Source organism: Ambystoma mexicanum, chromosome 6p (assembly GCF_040938575.1).
Source record: "Ambystoma mexicanum isolate Mex_15411 chromosome 6p, UKY_AmexF1_1, whole genome shotgun sequence".
NCBI classification, from domain to species: domain Eukaryota; kingdom Metazoa; phylum Chordata; class Amphibia; order Caudata; family Ambystomatidae; genus Ambystoma; species Ambystoma mexicanum.
Window position 1 is genome coordinate 612,024,011 of NC_090935.1, and position 21,067 is coordinate 612,045,077.

Genomic DNA, 21,067 nt, shown 5'->3' on the forward strand with positions numbered 1-21,067 from the left:
AGGAATGAACAGTGGACTCAGCCCTTCTGCGCTCAATCGAGGATGCCCTTTTGGGGACTTGAGTGCACTAATCGACTCTGAGGGGCCTCCACTTGCTTCTATGATGTTACTGCTGATGGATACACAATCTTTGCTGTCATACACTGAGAGATCCATCAAGTCTAATTCAGTGGTTGAGACTTATTCTTCTTGAAAGGTCGCTTCCTGCTCTACCGCAGACATTTCCATATTGTCGAAAGTTGCCTGCAGCCTCTCGTTTCGATCATATGTCGTTGACCTCTTTTTAATGACGGGCTTTGATTGGGAAATTTGTTCTTTCACATGTAGATTTCTCAAGAAACTCTTAGCATTATTTGTATTTGAGCGTCTAGATGTTTTTATAGTTTTTGGTTTTTTCTTGAGAACCATTGTTTTTTTTTTTTTATTAGAGCTGTTTTGTTTTGGCTTAGCACCAAATATTGCAAAGTTCAAGGCTGATTCCGAAGAGGTCTCGACAATCAGAGACACTGAGTCAGCCTCAATTTCTGAGTCGATTATTTCTATACACCTCCCATGAGAGGCTTACGGCAACGGAGGCCTTGCCGTCCTGCTACTTGCTACTTTAATCCCCTCAGGAACAGGATCAGTGTTTTGCAGAGACACCTCTTTCAAGGGTATTTGAGGATTCAAGCTTTCTGCCAACGCTCCAAGCACAGTGGGAATCTCAATTTCATACACTTCATTAGCCTGAGGTAAAGCAGGTCATACCTGTGTTTTATGTTGCGGCAGGGTCTCGACACAGACACTCTGTGAGTTTATAGAAGTTCCAGAGAACTGAGGCTGATGTTGCATTGGACCGTGGCCATTGATCTGAATAGTGGTTTTTAGAATGTCTTATGATAAATTCAACAATAATTATTTTTCTTCTCTCAACAGAGTTAAAAGTTAATTTCGGGTGCTGATCTCGGCACCCATGTTCTTTTCCCAAACACTCTTAATTGTGTTCATAAACGATTCAATGAAAATTTATTTTGAGTTCATCATGGCAATTAAGGTTAGTTGGTCTCTAAAGTTGTCATTTTGAGTTTCTTAGAGTTTTTAAAACAGGTTCAGGGAGATGTTGATTGATGACATAATGATGGCTTGAGATGTGGCTGAATAAGGCTGTCCTGAGCTTTCACGCCTTGGGTCTCGCATGAATTTAGTGCCATGGGCGTACTTCCAAGGCCTCTACTCTTCCATTCCTTCCATCAAATTTGCCTCCGAATCGGATGATGACTGAATTGCAGTTGGTGTCCTCGATAGGTTAAGCCTCTGGTTCAGATTAGGAGCGTGACTCACAAGACCTTTATTCAGACAGTGAGTATCCTGTGCAGTTATGAATTTGATTGAAGGAAAAGTTCCCCACATTCGCCGCTCGACTTTCGTCTCTGTGTATGGGGGCCGGGTCCACAATACAGTTTGTCATATTATCTGCCACAGTAAACTTCTCCTGTGATGGCCTGAATATGACTTCAGGGAGCCTACTGGTATTCTCCATGACAGGAAGGTCAACGATGGCGGGCTGATACACTTCTTTGTGAATCAAAGCTGGCACCTCCAGAGCCGGTTATGTACATGCGACGACCGCCGTTTTGTCACGTCCTGTAGTACAGGTCGCTACACGCGGAGACAAGGGTGTCGAGATATTGGCTGGGCTGATAGATTCACGCTCAAACTCTACAATCGGGCCATTGGCAGAGACTGACTCAACCTGTGACCTATCCTCAAATCAGTGATCCCCCTCCTTTATTCCATGTGAAATTGGCTCTTCAGTACTTAGCACTTGAATTTCTGTTATTATTTGCATGTGAGAGTCCAAGTTACCAGCACCATTGCATGGGGTAGACTGAAGGTTACCAAGAGGAAGTAAGAGACTCACAACACTAGCCCCCGATAGTATGTCGGCATCAGAGATCTCCCGCAACTTAAAATCGCTGGTTGTGCATAGCAAAATGGTTTTCTTCCATGGGGAAGCGGTGGACAGTGATTTTGATCGCTTCCCTGGAAAGAACTTGCGACCAACAAATGGACCTTTTTCTTGTGCTTTGGTAATCAATAGGCCAGCAGTTTTAAAAATCAGAGCAATGGTGCGGGCAATATTATTTTCATCAAACTGAACAGGAAGAGCCTCACGCTCAATATTACCCTGGGAGCCTGGGTTAACAGGGTTGCCGGGGATGCCCTTAACCGAGGTCTCGGAAGAGGTTGCTTCACACAGGACGACTCCTACATTTTCACATAAGGAATTCATTGTGGCGCCTTGCTGGGCCGGGCTCACTGTACCCACCCCACCCCACCCACTGTGTTAAATGACACTGGACACACATTGGGAATTAAAGGCAGTTCATTTGGTGGATTTGGTGTGCTTACATCAGCCTGACACGGACCTTGGGAGCTTTGCGGTGTCCGCTTACTTGAATCATCAGCCATTTCCACAAATATGCTTCCGCCAGCAGTAGTAAGCAGGTTTGGCTGCGGGTATGGGCCAATTCCATGCTAGACGGAAGGGCAAAGAATTACGCGTCAGGACAGCAAACCAACTACATACAGTAACACATAAGTTCTAAATCTGCCTACATAAGCTCCTGGAAGCACCAGGAAACACAGACAACACACTCACGACGCTCCACGTTGGATTGAGGTGTTTGTCGTGTGACTCCTCCTTGATTAGAAGAGTGCAAAGAAAGACTGGACACCGCACTGCACAGCAGCAGAAAGAGTTTCAGGCTCAGGCAACACACTCCCGACACTCTGCGGCGTTCCGCGTTGGATCGGGATGTTTGTAGTGTGACTCCTCCTTGATTAGTAGAGTGCAAGGAAAGACTACACACTGCACCACACAGCAGCAGAAAGAGTTTCAGGCTCAGGAAACACGCTCACAACACTCTGAAACACTCTGCGTTGGGTCAGGGTGTTGGCAGTGTGACTCCTCCTTGATTAGTAGAGTACAAAGAAAGACTGCATACCACACCGCACAGCAGCAGAAAGAGTTTCAGGCTCAGGCAACACACTCACAACACTCCGCCTAAATTTTGAAACTTTGAAACTCACTCCCCATAGAAACTCATGTCATGTCATGTCCAATTTTGTGGCCTTTCGCAAATGAGTTAAAGCAGTTTTGTTCTGTTAAATGTTATTATCATGGAAAGCTCTCCATGAGTTGTTACTTGGGGAGTAACCCTTTTACCGAGCCTAAAGGCAATTTGCTTTGCTCGGTTTTTCAATTCACAGTTTAATACAAAAACTTAAATTAAATAAAATCAATCAAAGGTCATCAAACCTATAATGACATGTTTAAGAGTGGATTCCGTAGGCTACGAAAAATACTGTGCAAAGTCCAAAAGTGGATTGCGTAAATTACGAATAATACTGTGCAAAGTCAAAGAGTGGATTGGTTTGGCTACGAACGATACCGCGCAAAGTCTAAGAGTGGATTGGTAAGGCTACGAATAATTCCATATGCAAAGTTTAAAGGTGGATTGCGTAGGCCACGAATAATACCGTGCAAAGTCTAAGAGTGAATTAGGTAGGCTACGAATGATACCGTGTTGTGTACAATCTGTGTGAACATTTCTGTTGAAATTCTCATGTGGCAACAACTGAAAAGAGCACTGCTTCCCAAGACCTCAATAATGTACAAGAAAAAAACAAATCTCCCAGTTTATATATTCATGTTACCAGGCAGAAACACCACAAGAGTGATTTACCTTGAAAATGAAGATAACACCTGTCAATCAGAGAAAACATATTTTTTCTGTAAATAGCTGACGTGGGCTTGCAGGGAGTGTTTGGAAAAGGGCAGAATGTTGTTCTTGTGGGAAAGGCTGCTAACAGGTTGTAGTTTAAAGGTGTTGCAGAAATCCTCAGAGAAGGTTTCTTACCTCCAGCCAGACATAATATCGCTGTGCTTTGATAATCATATCAACGATGAGGGTGTGGTTCCCTCTGGACGCCACGGCCAGTGCGGTTTTACCTTGCTGAAGAAAGAAAGACGGAAAGAGTGAGTCACCGGGGGTAGGGAGAAGCAGTACAGACATTAAAAAAATCAACACGCTCTCCATTCTAGTTTTGCTTGCACTGGGTTAATGTTACCAGAAACTTCTACGCAAATCCCTTCTCTGGGCAGAGGATGGGGGATCACATTACATGGGGGCGCAACAAAACATGGTGGTTGATGCCAAAAGAGGCAGTGGCGTAACAGAATGTGAAAAGAGTGACCCCTGCAAAATGCAATGAGCAGAATGTGAGATTCCTGCAACCCAGAGACATGAACAGTTCTTGGGAAAATGTGGGAGCCAGTGAATACTGCAGTCGGGCCTATGCTGCATGGATGCCAGTTATGCCCCTTATACGAGGGTATGCATCAGTCTTGTTTTGCTTGCTGTACACCAAACTCAAAATATCAAATAAAACAAGCATGGCAAATCCAACCGTATTTATTTTTGTATCAAAATTGGATAGACATTTGTCGAGCACTGACATCATAAGCCCAGTTACTGACACCATTTGGCAGCTGTTACCAGTGCCATGTTGCACTCATATGCAAAGGCCGTACCTCTGAACTCACACATTTGACAGGTGTCACCCACCATGGAACCACTTCACTCGCTTGTCAAGCCCCTTAGACATCAATAGACTTAATTTAGCCTTGGACTGGAAAACCATAAGTCTTTTTAGAAAATGCAATGACCCATCCCCCCCGCTTCTGATTAATGGGATGAAAAACAAAATGAGGGAAAAAAATAACACAATAAATAGGTGGAAGAAGAACTGTAACCAGCTACTTAAGACACAGATATTTGTTCTATTTAAAGCGCTTAAGCGTAAGTGCTATATAATAAGACATCATTATCATTTGGCCTTGGACGTCTGCTGGTATTCACAGTAATTTGGTAATATGGGCATGTACACAATGTTATTAACGATACACATGGTGATCCATTCTTGGATGAAATGCACATCACAGTGATATTTTTTGCAGTGTACTCGGAACAGTGCTATGTTTTGCTATGTGATGCCACTTCGTGTTTTGTCAAGGCGTGAAAGGTCATGTTCCTTCGCTTCCTGTGATGTAATTTCAGGGAGGGCTCAAATTACATCACTTCCTGTGCTGTGATCAGAGGCCAAGAGTCATGTGATGTCACATGCACTACCCCTGGCCTTTTGGTGAAATGACGTCCCTGGAGCAGGGAAAGTGTAAGAAGGGGGAGCAGGGAAAAGATACAAACAAAAACAAAATCGTTCCTACTACATTGTGAGATAGTTCAGTGCGGGCAAGTGCAGTAACAGAAAAAGAGGGGAGAGTGGGAGCAAGGTAGTTATGTTATGTTATTTTGCATTTATATAGCGCCTTATATACGATTGGTATGGTCTGAAGGCGCTGGTACGCTGAACGCCCTTGGGAACCGAAGTTCAGGTCAGTAGAGAGTGTAGAGAGAGTCAAAGGCGCATGTGTGCACCGGGTATGTGTGCAGCTGGTGCGGTATTCGTGTAGTAGCTGCTTCTTAGAGGTGGGTGTGGTGGTTGAGGGATCAGGAGTATGTGTTCGTTCTGGCAGGATTTATCCAGACCGAAATGTGGCTGCGTTAGGCCTGAGGAGAACGCCTAGCTGGGGGCTGGGGGGGGTGTGTAACCAGCAGTGTTTACTTAGAATGATGGGGACTGAGCCGCAGATGTTGGTATGAGAACAGTTATACAGAATGGTGTCATAGTATCTCTGTGTTCTAGTTGAGTGGTGGTGTAACGAAGAGTGTAAGCGTGGGGTGGGATATGATGGGTTATATGCTCTTTCAAACGTTCCCTGCATTCCAAACCATACTATGTACGTCACGCAATTCTATGCGCTGCAGTCCGTTCTATGCACATTTATTAATTCCATGCGTCCCTGTCTGCCCTACACACTCTGGTCTGCTCGACGCACTCATGCACTCCAGTCCGCCCCCCGTGCTCTAGTCTGCCCCGCGCGCTCCAGTCTGCCCCACGCATGCACTCTTGTCTGCCCCACACATGCACTCCTGTCTTCCCCACGCATGCACTCCTGTCTGCCCCACGCATGCACTCCTGTCTGCCCCATGCATGCACTCCTGTCTGCCCCATGCATGCACTCCTTTCCGTCACATGCACTCCTGTCCACCACTAGCACTCCTGTCCGCCACTCACACTCCTGTCTGCCACATTTACTCTGATCCGTTTCGTGTATTCTAAGTTGTTTTATGCACTCCGTCCACATATTTCATCGGTACCATTTAGTGTATTCTAAGTTGTTTTATGCACTCCGTCCACAAATTTCACCCGTAACATCTTCATAATTCATCCGTTCCACCCACCTATTTCACACATTTCATCCACTTACGTCACCCGTTTCATCCACATACGGCACGCGATCCATCCATATACGGCACCCGTTCTATCCACATATGTCAGCCGTTCCATCAGCGTACGTCACCCGTTCCATCCACGTCCGGCACCCGTTACATAGATGTATGTGATCAATTCCATTCACATATATCATTTGTTCTATCCTTATAGAATCCATCTACATACTTTACACGTTCCGTCCATTCTACGCATTCAGGAGCTCTACGTACCTATCCATTCTACGCACTCATCAATACTGCATGCAATCTGCGCTCATTCGTTCTACATACTTATTCGCTCTACGCAACCTGTCCGTTCCACTCTAGGCACTCGTTCGCTCCCCTCTGCGCACTCATCTCCTCTGTGCACTCATCCCCTCTGCGCACTCATCCCCTCTGCACACTCATCTCCTCTGCACACTCATCCCCTCTGCGCACTCATCCCGTCTGCGCACTCATCCCCTCTAGGCACTCATCCCATCTAGGCACCCCTCTTTTCATATGCACTCATTCGCTCATATGCACTCGTCTGTTCTATATACTTGTTGACTCTACCCAGTAGTCTGTTCTAAGCAGTCCTCCACTCTACACATTCTTCTGCTCAGCTCATCAATCCTGCTCTGCTCATCCATCCGTTCCCCGCACTCATCTGCTCTACGTATTCACCCACCCTACGCAGTCACTTGCTCCCCGCACTCACCCGCTCCCCGCACGCACCAGCTCCCCGCACTCATCAGCTCCTCACACTCACCAGCTCCCCGCACACACCTGCTCCCCGCACGCATCCGCTCTCCGCACTCCTCCGCTCGCCAAACTCCTCCGCTTGCCGCACTCCTCCGCTCACCGCACTCCCCTGCACTTATCGGCTTCCCGCACTCATCTGCTCCCTGCGCTCATCCGCTCCCCACACTCATCCGCTCCCCGTACTCATCTGCTCCCTGCACTCATCTGCTCTCCTCACTCCTCTGCGCTATGTGCTCACCCGCTCTATGCACTCATCCGGTCTATGCACTCATCCGGTCTATGCACTTGTGCTTTCCACACATTCAACTCATCCGCTCCCCGCACTCATTCACTCGCCTCACTCATCCGCTCCCCGTGCTCATCCGCTCCCCGCGCTCATCCGCTCCCCATACTCTTCCGCTCCCCTCACTCATCCGCTCCCCTCACTCATCTGCTCTATGTACTCATCCGCTCTATGCACTAGTGCTTTCCACGCATTCAACTCATCTGCTCCCCGCGCTCATCCGCTCCCCACACTCATCTGCTCTATGCACTCATCCGCTCCCCACACTCATCCACTCTTTGCACTCAACCGCTCTATGCACTCATGTTTTCCACGCATTCAACAGCAATATGCACTCATCAGCCCTAATACGCAGTAATCTTGTTCTATATATTCATTTGCTCGCTACACTCATCTGCTCTCTACACTCATCTGCTCTCTAGACTCATCCGCTCTCTACACTCATCCGGTCTATATGCTCATCCGCTCTATAACCTCATCCGCTCTATGCACTCATCCGCTCTGTACACTCATCCGCTCTCTACACTCATCCGCCCTGTACACTCATCTGCCCTGTACACTCATCCGCTTTATCCACTCATCTGCTCTATCCACTCATCTGCTCTATCCACTCATCCGGTCTATATGCTCATCCGCTCTATAACCTCATCCGCTCATCCAATCTACACACTCTCCGCACATCCGTACTCATCTGCTATCCACACTCATCCGCTCTACATACTCATCCGCTCTACATTCTCATCCGCTCTACATACTCATCTGCTCTACATACTCATCCGCTCTACATGCTCATCCGCTCTACACGCTCATCCGCTCTGTAGATTCATCAGTTCTGCGCACTCCTGCGTTCTACTTGCTTCTCTGTATTTACGCACTCATCCGCTCTACAAGCTCGTTCGCTCTACACACCCAACCACTCTACACAGTAGTGAAGGGAAGAAACAGGGAAGAAGACAAACAATGTTGCTACCAGATCAGGAGACAATGCAGAGCATGCAGGTGCAGTACAGAAAGAGAGGAGAGTGGGAGGAGGGGAGGTGAAGGACAGGGGTGAGCAGGAAAGAAGACATACAATAGCATTCATTCTAGGTCTTGAGACAATTCAGAGCGTGCAAGTGCAGTAACAGAGAAGGTGTAGGTAGGGGTGGAAGTAGTAATGTTTGGGCAGGTGGGAGGAAAAGGGTACATTAAGTTCAAAGTGAGCAGGTTCAAACACAACACAGGGCTCAACATGACGAAACGGCATTGGAGAGGGTGCTCACTTTGGAAAAGCCTCACCGCAAGGTTATGGGGCTACAACAATAGGCAGATACAGGATGGGTGCTACTACAAAAGGCAGATACACATGGCTATAATACAACATTAGGATGGGTGCTACAACAATAGGCAGATACACATGGGTAAACTGCAGCATTAGGATGGGTGCACAATTTGGGAAAGCCTCAAAACAAGGTTATGAGGGCTACATGAATAGGCAGGTACAGTAGGTAGTGCAGCGCAGTGCTGAGGGTGGCAATCCAGTGCAACAGGTAACAAATAGCTAAAATGTATCCTGCAAGAGAGGTACAAGATTCATGGGGTGGGATGGATCATTATTGATTGAATCAGAGACGGAGCACATGGCCGCAAGAACAGCTGATGTGTGGCACAGGTAGCAGTGGCTATGGTGACAAGAGGTCATCAGCAACAACAGGCAGAAGAGGTAAGGCGGTGGACAGCCACGAGAGAGAAAATGGAACAACGAGCATCAAGAGGTACATACCAGGTAGGTTCTGGCAGGGAGCACAGTACAAAGAGATGAATCACAGTCAGTGAAACTGAGAGGGAATTGAGGGTGTGGGGTCCGGGTGTAGGAGACAGCGCTGGTGAAAAAGGCAGGCTGTTACCACAACTCGCACACACCTGCTAGCTAGAATGAAATTCATCAGGAGAGAGCCTTGCCGTGTGATTGTGAAGGTAAACAAATAATGTAGAGGGAATGGTTGGCACACCGGCCATGGCTGGCCAGGCCAGATAGGAGAAGGCTTTAGTGGGGGCAAGCTTTGCCTGCCGGCTCCCATATTTGGAGCTTTAAATGGCACCAGGCGACAGATCAAGTGTGTGTGGAGGAGGACAGTCAGAGTTGCCAACCTGGCTGAAATGAACACGGCAAAGGCAGTGGCCATTTTTAAAAGGTATTTAGGTCCCAAGCCACAATGGTAGTAGATTTAGTAGTGGCCTCAAACCCAGTAGGGCTTACCGTGGTACTGCATCTACTCCTTAGAATAGCCCAATATACACACAGGGCATGATTGTTGCTGCATTCGCTGATGTTCCGATGGTGTGAGCGAGGCCACAAGCCCATCCAGTTGAGGAACACAACTAGGGCCAGATAGGAGAAGGCCTTGGTGTTGGGCCTTAGTGTGGGCCAGCTTCGCCTGCCAGTTCAGATCGGTGGAGATTTACATGGCACTAGGTGACCAATCGAGTGCATGCAGAGGCAGGCATTCATGCTTTGGCGGCCTGGGTGACACGAACACAGCAAAGACGGGGCCATTTAAAAAAAAAAAAATGTCTTTATTGATTTTTAACAGGGTTTCACAAGAATCCTAACCATGCAAATCCCAAACATCTTATCCCTCCCTACTCTCCCTCTTCCTAACCTCCCCGTCCCTCCGCCAGTGCCACTAGTCCCTGATTGTTCATCTCTCAATGTCCATGGGTTACTATGGGTCATAAATGTATGCCTTGCCCCTTCACACCAATATCCAGTTTGCTTGTGAACTTGCTCATGGGGGTTTTAAGTTTTGCGTGGATGCCAGTTAGTTCAGCAGTTGCGTTCTCCCCCTCGGGCTCTATGTTTGTTCAGGTAAACTGCTTCCGCAAAGCCCAACCTGCGTAAGTCCTGGAGTAATTACCTCTGTGATGGTCCCTCAGGCCTTTTCTAAGCGATCGCTATTCGTGTTCGGCTAGCCCCAGTAAGAATCTTGCTACTTTAGTCTGTGTTTTATATTTCTTCCCCCTGGTAACAAACCCACAGACACACCTCATACGAACATTCATACCTGCTCCCCAATAATGTGTTCAGTCGTTCCAGCGCATCCCCCCAATACTTTGCGATCATCAGGCATTTCCAGACCATGTACCAAAGACCTACGTGATCCCTTCTGCATCTCGGGCAGGCGTGAGATGAAGATCGATTTATGGAGTGCAGTCTTTCGGGCATCAGGTACGCCCTATGCAAGTAATAATACTGGGTTAATTGGAATCATGCATTCCTGGATGTTTTCTTGACCTGTTCCCACATTTTTGCCCATTTCTCCTCCGTGATGGTGTGGCAGCCATTTTAAAAGGGATTTAGGTCTCAAGCCACAATGTTAGAAGATGGTGGTAGTGGTCTTAAGCCCAGCAGGGCTTACCTTGGTGCTCATCCTTAGCATAGCCCGATATACATGCAGGGCACAATTGTTGCTGCATCCGCTGATGTGTTGATGGTGAGAGCGAGGCCTCCGAGCCCCTCCAGCTGAGGAACACAACTAGGGCTAGATGTAGGATGGGTGCTACCTCATCTGGGTTGACTGACAGTTTTTTGCAGTGGCCTGGAACGGACAAGAGTCTGTAGACCTGATCGTATTTGTCCACATCCCTCATCACAATACCTCCCCCTTTGTCTGCAGCCTTCATTCAAATTTTAGGATCTTTCCAAAATTAATCTCTGGCTTGAAATTCAGCCTGAGGCGAATTAGGGGAAGGGGTCCTACGATGGCACTGAGTGATGCGTTTAACATCTGATAGTACCAATTTCTTGGATATTAGTACCTCTGCCAGCATAGTTAGATGTAAACTTAAACTTAATTCTAAGTCCAGTATTATCATGATCTTGTTCATGGATCCTGCCTGCAAAAAAGCTTTCCAATCTTATTTTCCGTAGGAATGATATGACTTCTCCAGTCAGGGTCATGGCACTAGGATTCTGGCTTGGCACAAAACTGAGCCACCATTTAAGGACAGTTATTTCATCCTCACTTAGATCTCGTGCTGAGAGATTAAAGATAGGCAATTGGTCATTTATCTGCGGTATGTCTGCTGTCGGGTATGAAATTCCTGCAGTTCATGGTCTTGAAATGTTTGTCCTTGTTGAAAGACCCTGTGGCCACGTTGGTTGCCCCTCTCTGGAAAAGGTCGACCACACAAATTGTGTCTGGGGCCTGATTGGTTCCTTGTCTCCGCCTCAAAACGACTGGGGGAAATGACCAAGAACGTTACCCATTTTTTCTTTCTAGCAAAATTGCTGGTGTTGCCTGAATGATATTTCCAGTTAAACTAAAATCCTTTTTCAGTTTCTTCATTTTTTTATAAATAATCTCAGATTTAAATTCAGCAAGATGTATATTTATTGCCTCAAGTTTATTCTTAGCCTCAGTAATTAAGCTATTTGTCAGGCAAGTCTGTTCCTGAATTCCTAAGTCTTCTGCAATTTTAACACTGGACTCATTGTGCTGTGGTTATTGTGAAAACTAACAAATCACGGCTACACTTAGCAACCACCTGGCCAAAGGATGTTTTATATTCTGGAACGTCTAAGAAGAGACAAGGGATGATTTTAACTTGTAGCCCACCACAATAATATTAGGCTTTAAGTATTCCTTGAGCAGATGTCCAAGCAGTTCACTATATACTGTAGTATTCCCATTTGCTCGGAGATTAAAATTGTCAAAAAAGGAAGGGCCACTGAGGAGGTCGGCAATCTGAGCCTCTGTGTAAGCCAAGGTCTCAGTGTCAGCCATACCACAGACACATGGGAACAGAGTGAACCACCAATTGTGCAACCACCAAATTACTTCACCACAAAAAATTCAAAAGCTTCTTGGAAGAAAACCTGCACAGCCCAAGGGCTGTGTGAAAGGACAATGGAAAATCAGGCATTTAGTAGGAAGGTGCCATTTTGTGAGTGGTTCAGAGTAGAGGATCGACAAGGAGGATAACAAGAACAGGTTGCAAGACACAGCAAACAATGGATCAAGGCAGGAGGGCCTCATTATGAGTCTGGAGGTAATATGGCTGTAATACTGCCCAGCTGTGCCTGCCGTGGCATGCATCGGAATTAGTGCTGTATCCCAACATGTCGGGAACTGGCACAGACCTCCGACGGTAACAGTAATTCCGCCAGGCGAAAACATCTGGACAGCGGAAGGTGGCATTTGGGGCATTAATCAACCAGAAAGTGACGGCCATAGGCATGGTCCCTGGGATGCAGAAGACTGTCGTAAAAGGTGAAATGACCTTTGAGTCAGAGTGTGCAGCCTCCTCTCCCAACACAGACAGGAGGCAATGGCCACAGGAGGTGGCACCATGGAGCCCCTTGCCCTCACCCCATGGGAGAAGGTGAGTACCATCTTCGACATGGAGGGTATAGAGGGAGTCAGTGTAGCAGAGGCTGGTGCCAGCAGCCAAGAGGCAGGAGGTGGGTCAGATTAGCCCCATGCACAGTGCAAATGACCAACCAAAAAATGTGTCCCGAAGGCCGCAAAGTGTGGTCGCTAAGTGTAGTGTAGTCTGCAGTGGAGTCGTGCTGGTTCATTGCTGCTGGGTCTTTCTTCGCTGTTACTTGGTTCTTGCCGCTCCTCCCATCATCCAGTCTCAGTTCAAATTGACCTCCACACTGTGAAGTGGGCCGCGAAGTGTGGTCGCTAAGTGTGGTGCAGTCTACAGTGGCGTTGTGCTGGTCCATTGCTGCTGGGTCTATCTTCGCTGTTACTGGATACTTGCAGCTCCTCCCATCATCCAGTCTCAGTTCAAATTGGCCTTCACGCCACAAAGTGTGGTCGCTAAGTCTGGTGCAGTCTGACCGCATTGGATTTTGAAAGGTACACCCTGCGCAAACTCTCCAGATTCGGTCTGAGTTGATAAATGACTTGTTTAGCACTTTACACCTTGTGAGCTTCTCTCATCATACCTACATATGTGGTGATTACCATACCAGTATCTGGTGGTCAGTCAAATAGTTGGAAAAAAAAAGTTGAATGACAAAAATGTTGAAAAAAAAATATCGAAAAAAAAAAGTCGAATGTATTATTTTTTTATTCATATGTATTTTTTGGGTTTGGTAAGTAAATAAAAGGGGTAAAATAAAAAAAAATTAAAAAGGGGGTTTGGGGGTAACCCCCCATTTCGAAAAGAAAAACATATTGAAAAAGAAATTCGACTTTTTTTTCGAATTTCTTTTTTCTATATTTTGACTTTCGACATTATTTTTGTTCGACTAAATGACTATGAACCGCAGTATCTAGAGACTGTGGGGCTGAGCCCTTTGATCTACATATAGCCATACCTTAAAACCCTTAAGTGAACTGCAATATTCAACTAAGAGACTACCCTAAGATCCTTATCAAGAAAACGAAGAGTGGGCGCATGTGATCATTTCCTTTTGTCTTTTTTACGGCAAGTTCATGAGTATTCAGTTTGCCAAATATATTGAATGCACATACGCATGACTGATTAATCCTCCGGTTCCTTATGCCCTCAAATTACCTCTGCAGTGGCACATTGGTGAATGACCTGCATGTCCCAAAGGTGGATTGTGTAGTCATGGAAGGTGGAAGCCCGGGCGAGCAACTGTCACTGTCCTTGAGAACTCTTAACCGGGAGGCACAAAACAAGCCATTATGATGTACGCTCAAGTCCATGCACAGGAAATTGACAACACAGCCCAAAAGGAGGGAAGGACTCAAATGAAAGCGGCTGAGCCAGGCATACTTTGACAGCCACCAACATCAAGCAGAAAATTAGTGACTTCTTAGCCTTGAGAAAGTGTCAGAGTATGGGATATTTAGACACCATAATATTATCAGGGGGTTTTACCCCCTTTCGGCAAGAGGGCTCTGAGTTAGAAGGTCAGAGCAGTACAGGGGTTGATCCTCCCCAGGTGGGGAGGCAAACCCTGATAGCAGTGAGTTTGTTGATATGATCTCCTCTGGGGAGTCCTACTCTAGAACACACTGCCTCACCGGTATTACATCCAAGGCAGGAGATCCAGGCACAGGGATCCAGGAGGAACACGGGCCTAATCTGAGTGAATCTGCAGCAAGTGATTCAACCCTAGCGGCACTGAATTCTGTTCTAAACTCACTGATAACTGTATTTGAACTCTTGAAATCAGAAGTTTAGGTCCACTCAGGAATCCTATTGGAACTTACGAAGGAGGTAGGCGCATGTGAATCCTCAATGGTAGGCCTGGGGAATGCTATAAACACCATGATAGTGCCCTACTTGAAGTCGTTAGGGGAGGGGGCTTTGAGTCAATCCAAATCCAAACTCTGCCCAGGGGGAAATCGTGGAAGCAAAGGCCAAGAGTGATAAGATTTGGGGAGGAGTCGCTCGGCTGTTCGTTATTAGATGGCCGCTAGTCCCCAGGCAGAGTAGAAAGCTTTAGAGCCCACCGAAGTTAGTCTTTGCGACAATTATTGATGATACCCCTCTTTCGAAGTCTGTTTTAGAGGGGTTCAGAAGGCTTGCACCAATTGAAGAGGAGGAGGGTTCAATTTCAATAACTGAAATGATACCTCCGCAGAACATACCCACCCACAAAGAGATTCCATTTGAGGCGGAACCAGAAGGTGGGGAGTGTCTAAAGCAATGCAACAGGGTGAAAGCTAAAAGAAGAAAAAAGAAACAAACACGGGAAGCGGCTGTTGGAGCCCCCAATGGGGAGAAAAACAAAGAACCAAACAGTGGGCAAACTCAAGAAAGCAGGCACTGCCAGCTTTTTTTGCACCATTAATTCCCCCCGCCCCCTTTGTGTATACAAGGCGAGTTGTGAAAAATAGGGAGCACACCAGACCGGTGGGAATGCAGGTCCAAGAGAAGGATCTTTTGGAAACTATAACTCCAGGTAGAGAGCCACAGGTTAGGAATGCGGCAGGCAGGACATGAATCCAAAGGTCACCTGGGCGCAGGTGATCAGCGCAACCATAGGAGTACAGACAGAAATGAAGGAGGCTCAGACGTCCAGCTCAGCAAACTATGCTCCTTGTGTGGGCAATGGAGAAATTGATCGGTCACTGAAAAATATGTCACCTGGAAATTCCTTCTGGGTCCCCGCCCTGATGACCTACAAGGCAACAAAATGTGCCCCAATCTTCCTGCCGAGAAAAAAGGTGGCCCAACAGCCCATGGAAAATAAGAATATACCTTCCATAGGGCCAGTAAAGAAACCAATTAAATGGGCCCCTATTTTCCAGCAAGCAAGGGAAGACTTTGTTCGAGGGAGCTGCTCTGGGTGTCCTCTCATTAACGCAAACTGGAGCCTCGGGCGAATTGGAGGAGAGCAAAGGGGGCTGTCCCAACCTAGAAAGGCTGACTCTGGGAGCAAGCAGGAGGGAAGGGACTGCCTTACTGGACTCACAAATAATGAGCAATGGAACAGTGGCTGAAGGGGAGCAGGCTCAGGTCCAGGAGGTAATATCCTGGGAGGAAGATCTGCCACCATTTGCCATACCGACACTGTGGTTAAAACTCAGGGAAAGACATGGAACATAAATCTCTAATAAATCAGGGAGCAATTTTGGCCTTTTTCAAGAAGATTCGAGACTTGTATCTGTTTACATCACATGATATTGAATATGTCTCTTTCCCACTTGAAGGCAATGTTTCAATAACAGAGATTGGCCTAAAATACAGGCTGTGAGCAAAGGCCATTTTGGCAGTCTCCAGTGATCTTAAAAAGCATGGTCTGGAAGTTTATACAGCCCTGCCGGAGAGGGAAATGAAGGCAACCGATGGGAGGACCGGCATGAGGGGGGAGGCCAGCCTGGGTAAAATGGATAATTGTCCATATACAAGTGAAGAGGTGTCTGTAGGGGGATCCTATCTATCAGAAAGACATTCACCTGATGGCATGGGCCCTGGTTCCTGAAATTCTTACCCAGGTTCTTCAGAAGTTAGGGGGCAGGGTGGAGCCCCATTATCAAAAAGGAGTGGTCTTTAGTGAGGTGGAACTCTCAGGGATCAAACTCCTTCAGGTCTAGTGACATGAAGGAGGCTATTTTTGGAGGGAATGATTTGGTCCTCCTCCAGGAAACATGGTTGCTGAAAACACTTGAATTGGATGGGTTCTCTACACTACACCAGGTGGCTACACGAGTGGGGGGAGACGCTTGGGAGGTTTGATAACCGCATCCCAGAAATCAGTATTTGCAGAAATGGGGTTAATCCATGTGGAGACTAAGGGAAAATTGGCAATAAAATTGGCTATACAGGCCAGGCCACTGAGCCCTTATCTGATAGTTATTAACATATAATGGGACCCCGCCAGTTCCGACCTCACAACATTTGTAGAGTCTCTAGCAGATTTAAGGACCATGGTCAATTTAGATTACCCTAACGTAAACATTCTCCTGGCTGGGGATCGCAACTCCCAATGTATAGATATGCCATTCTGCCGAGACAGATTGGGCAAGAAGAGATCATATGCCGTTGAAAGATGTTGAATCTCATTCCTTAACAAATGGAATTTCAGTATGGCAAATGCAGCAATAGAGGGGATTACCACCCTCATTGACCTGGAGAAGAGGAGGGCCAGCTCAGTCATTGACTATATCTTTCTTACCCACCACCTCTCTGAGAGTTGCATTAACCTTCAGGTGGAAGACGGCGGATCTAGTGATCATGGCCGCCTAGAGGAAACCTTGAGGAGTGACCATCATAGGGAAGGGATGTGTACCACCCAAATAGTTGTTGGCAATAATGGTAGATATGATATATGATATGATATGATATGGCATTTATAACGCGCCTATACACAGGTGTTTCAGGCATGACGAGGCAAGGGAGGGGAACAGAGGGAAGACAGACACTGATCCTACTAGGCCAGGTGTCATTCAGATCGCGCAAGTGCATGGAGAGGCGAGGGGAGAGAAGTGCGGGGTGGGAAGCGGGAGAGGACAGTGCAGTACATGGGATAAGAAAATAAATAACAATAGGCCAGCAGGTGGCAAGTGCAAGGGTAAGTGCAGACAACAGGTGTCAAGTGCTGGTAGTGGGACTGTAGGGACACAGAAAACAGTCCTCAAGGGTGGGGTTTCCAGGAGGGCAGTGCAGGAGTGCGACTGGCGGGGGAGGGGACCTGGGCCCGAGATCAGAGGGCGGCCAGGCAACCAGTGCAAAGTCAGTGTCACCCAGGAAGTCAGCAAGGGAGAGGAGGAGAAAAGCAGAAGCAAAGAGAAACGTTTTGAGGTGCTTCCGGAACCGAAGATGATTCTCCTCAAGTTTCAGGGAGGCCCAAGCCGAAGAAAGAGATCTACCACCAACTTGTTGCTTGGAGAAGCGACTGGCCCTGAGGGAGTTTGAGGCAGATGAGCGAAGAGCTCGAGAAGGAAGGTATTTAGGAAGAGAGAGTTGAGGATATTGAGGCCCCAAGCCCCACAAGGCCTTGTGGACGATGCAGAAGGTTTTGAACTTAATCCTCGCAGCCACAGGGAGCCAGTGCAGAGATTTCAGTCCTGGAGAGATACGATCCCGGGGCTTGAGGCCAAGGACAAGTCTTGCAGTCCTGTTCTGGATAAGTTGCAGCGGGCGGAGAGTAGAAGGAAGCAGATTTAGAAAGAGGCTATTGCAGTAGTCCAGCCTAGAGAGAACCAGAGCTCTGGAGACAGTGAGCTTCTGGGGGAAGGAGAGGAATGGAAGAATACCTCTGGGGAGGTGCTGTTGGTAGTGTGAACTCTTAGAGACGTCAGAGATGTGAGGAGAGAAAGAGAGTGTAGAGTCGAAGGTGAACACAAGGTTTTTAGCCACACAGGTGGTAGCAGGAAGAGGGCCAAGACAGGCCGGCCAGAGAGCTACAGGAAAGGAGGGAGCAGGTGTGCCAATGAGGAGAATCTCATTCTTACTGGCATTAAGGCAGAGGTCATTGGCGGCACACCACTCCTGCATAGTAGACAGACAGTCAGAGATGAGGGAAGTAGAGGAGGAGGCCGAGGGTAGTCTGAAAATGAGCTGGGTGTTATCCGGATAACACTGAAAGTTGGGGCAGAGAGTGGTGATACAGTGGGCCAGGAGTGCCAGGTATTGGTTGAACAGCAGGGAGTGAGGTTAGACCCCTGGGGGACACCACAAGTAGAGAAAAAGATAGCGGAGAGGAAGGACCCAATTTGGACCTGAGAGGGTCGGGCGCAGAGGAAAGAAGTCAGCCACGCCAGAGCCTGACCGGTGATACCCAGGTTATCACAGAGATGGTTGAGCAGGATGGCATGGTTGACAGTGTCAAAGGCAGAAGAGAGATCAAGCAGGATGAGGACGCAAGGGGTGTTAGAGTCCAGATTGGAGATCAGGTCTTCACGGATGTTCAGGAGAGCAGTTTCCGTGCTTCTGGCAGCTCTGAAGCCAGACTGATGGTCATGGAGACAACCAACAGATTCAGTGTGGAGATTAAGCTGGGAGATGGCCAGTTTCTCCAGGAGCTTGCCCAGGAAGGGAGTGATGGAGATTGGGCGATAGTTGGCCGGGCAGGAGGGGTCGGCAGTGGGTTTCCTAAGAAGAGGGTGCACAAGGGAGTGCTTCAGGGGGGATGGGAAGACTCCAGTGGTGAAGGAGTGATTGCAGAAATCAGCCAGGGCAGGAGCCAGGGAGTCGATGTGGTCCTTGATAGTTTTAGAGGAACAGGGAGTGAACCTGTTTCGAAGAGACTTTCATAGATCGGACTTGTCTAGAAACCTTGTCTGTAGAGAACATGGGAAAGGCATAGAAGGAGGGAGGAGAGGTGGCTGCAGAATGGCCAGAGGAAGAGCAGGGAGTGGGGGGAGGGGGGGGATGGGAGGAGAGAGAGGATAGGATGTCCTGAGGTTTAGAGATGAAGTGAGACGCCAGTGCCATACAGAGGGCCTGGGAGGGGACAAGAGAGGTAGAGACTGCAGCAGGATTGGCCAGTTCCTTGCAAATTTTAAAGAGTTCAGCCGAGTTGTTAGATGCCGCAGAGACGTGGGCTTGGATATGCGCTCTCTTCTTGGTTAGGACAGAGAGCCGGTATTGCCTTTGCAGCAGTCGGCAGGCCAGTTTGTCAGAGGATGTACATGCAGAGACATCTTTATGGGAGGGCAAAAGGGGCACTTGCCCCGAGCCCCCACTTTGCAGGGGGACCCCACAAGGCTGCATTATATTTAGAAACCAGTTTCCATTGTTGAGCAAACATAAATGGCACACGTTGGGATAGTTTACGGGCTGCTGTTGCTGCGGCTAAACCTATTGCCTGTCTGTTGTTGACAAGAACATTCTGCTCAGATTATTTAATCCTTTAATGCTTTCTTTTTTCACTGTGTATACATAGTTTGTGCATCCACAATAGCACATCTCCTGTAGCATGTTTACCTTTATGTGGGAACCCTAATGATCATGTGCAACAGCCAAAGTTGAAATGCATATTGATACATTTGAGTGCTGCGGTGGTGCAGAAGATAGCTCAGCGTGTTAAGCACTCATTGCTGAGATCTCTGTTCATATGCAAGATTACAAAACCAAATTCCAGCAAGGTCGACTCAGCCTTTCCTATGTCTGAAGTTGATAAACCTGTATGTCTATGTACTTTGCTTTGTAGCACAACAGGTGCTAATAACAGCAATGACCCTGCACCAGATAGTGGTTGCTATTAAAACAAAAAGCATCAGTATGGTGGGGGTCTAGAAATCAGAAGTTGGTTTCTTCAGTAAAGGTCGTTGTAAAACCTAGGTAGCCACCCCAAATGATCAGCATAATGTGTTAATTCAAGAGTGTGAAACCAAGACGTTCATTCGAGTGTCCTGGCTTTGTCAGCAGATGATACAGTCATCCTGGACAAATCCTTTATATAACTGACAGTACTGTGCTGTCTTCTGTGGAAAGGTTTGCCTTATTACATGCTGGTAGCATTACCTGATCTTTTTATTTAGATCATTTGAGTAGAAGGGGATCTACACAGAAGAAAAGGTACCAGATATTGAAGGCCTCTGGCAAGCATCTTTTAAAGTCTGCTCAATTGACACAAAAAACGGTTTGCTTTTTTGTACAATGCAAAGGGTTATCTGTGCGTTTATAAATAAATAACACTTTCACAAGCCTGTGTTTTGGGAATATTTATTTAAAGCTTTAAAATACAACAGAGAAACCCAGATAAAATCTTTTAAGATCACATCAATTAGTATGCTGATACTTAAATACTTTCCTTGATGATGGAGGAAATTAAGGTAGAAGCATCCTCATTTTTCATTATACGCTGAAATAAAATGTAGTTTAAAAAAAAAAACTGTCATGTTGGGTTATGTGACTTGTGTACTTTCCAAGTTGCTTGTATAAAATTAGATTATTTTACTTCATGGTAAGATCTGTAAAAGAAACTAGCAGAAATTGCCGAATGGGAACGAATCCCAGCGTCACTGCTTAACCAATGTGTGATCCTCATCTCATTTAATCTCATATTGCCTAACTTGTCAAAATTACCAGTCCCCAAACCTTTCAAAATGTCACCGCTCAAAAGGATTTAGTTCTCAGTGTATGGTCTTCAGAAAAGCCTCACACATGCTTCCAGTGGCTACAGTGTTAATTCCCCTATAACAATAGTGAGCATTTATATATTGCACACCACAACAACTTGTTTCTTTGCTCTCCAATGGTAACACTACTAGAAAAATATGCCTTCTAATCTCAGCCTGTGTGGATA

General features: G+C 46.9%; 1 protein-coding gene across 2 annotated transcripts in view; it reads right to left on the reverse strand.

The window, feature by feature from the left end:
* Window positions 1–21,067, reverse strand: part of ANKDD1B (ankyrin repeat and death domain containing 1B) — a 679,018-nt gene that overhangs the window by 147,487 nt on the left and 510,464 nt on the right. For both annotated transcript variants that reach the window (XM_069627461.1, XM_069627462.1), the window contains one exon: window positions 3,903–3,998. In XM_069627461.1, coding sequence (XP_069483562.1) covers window positions 3,903–3,998 — 96 coding nt within the window. The remainder of the gene's footprint in view (window positions 1–3,902; window positions 3,999–21,067) is intronic.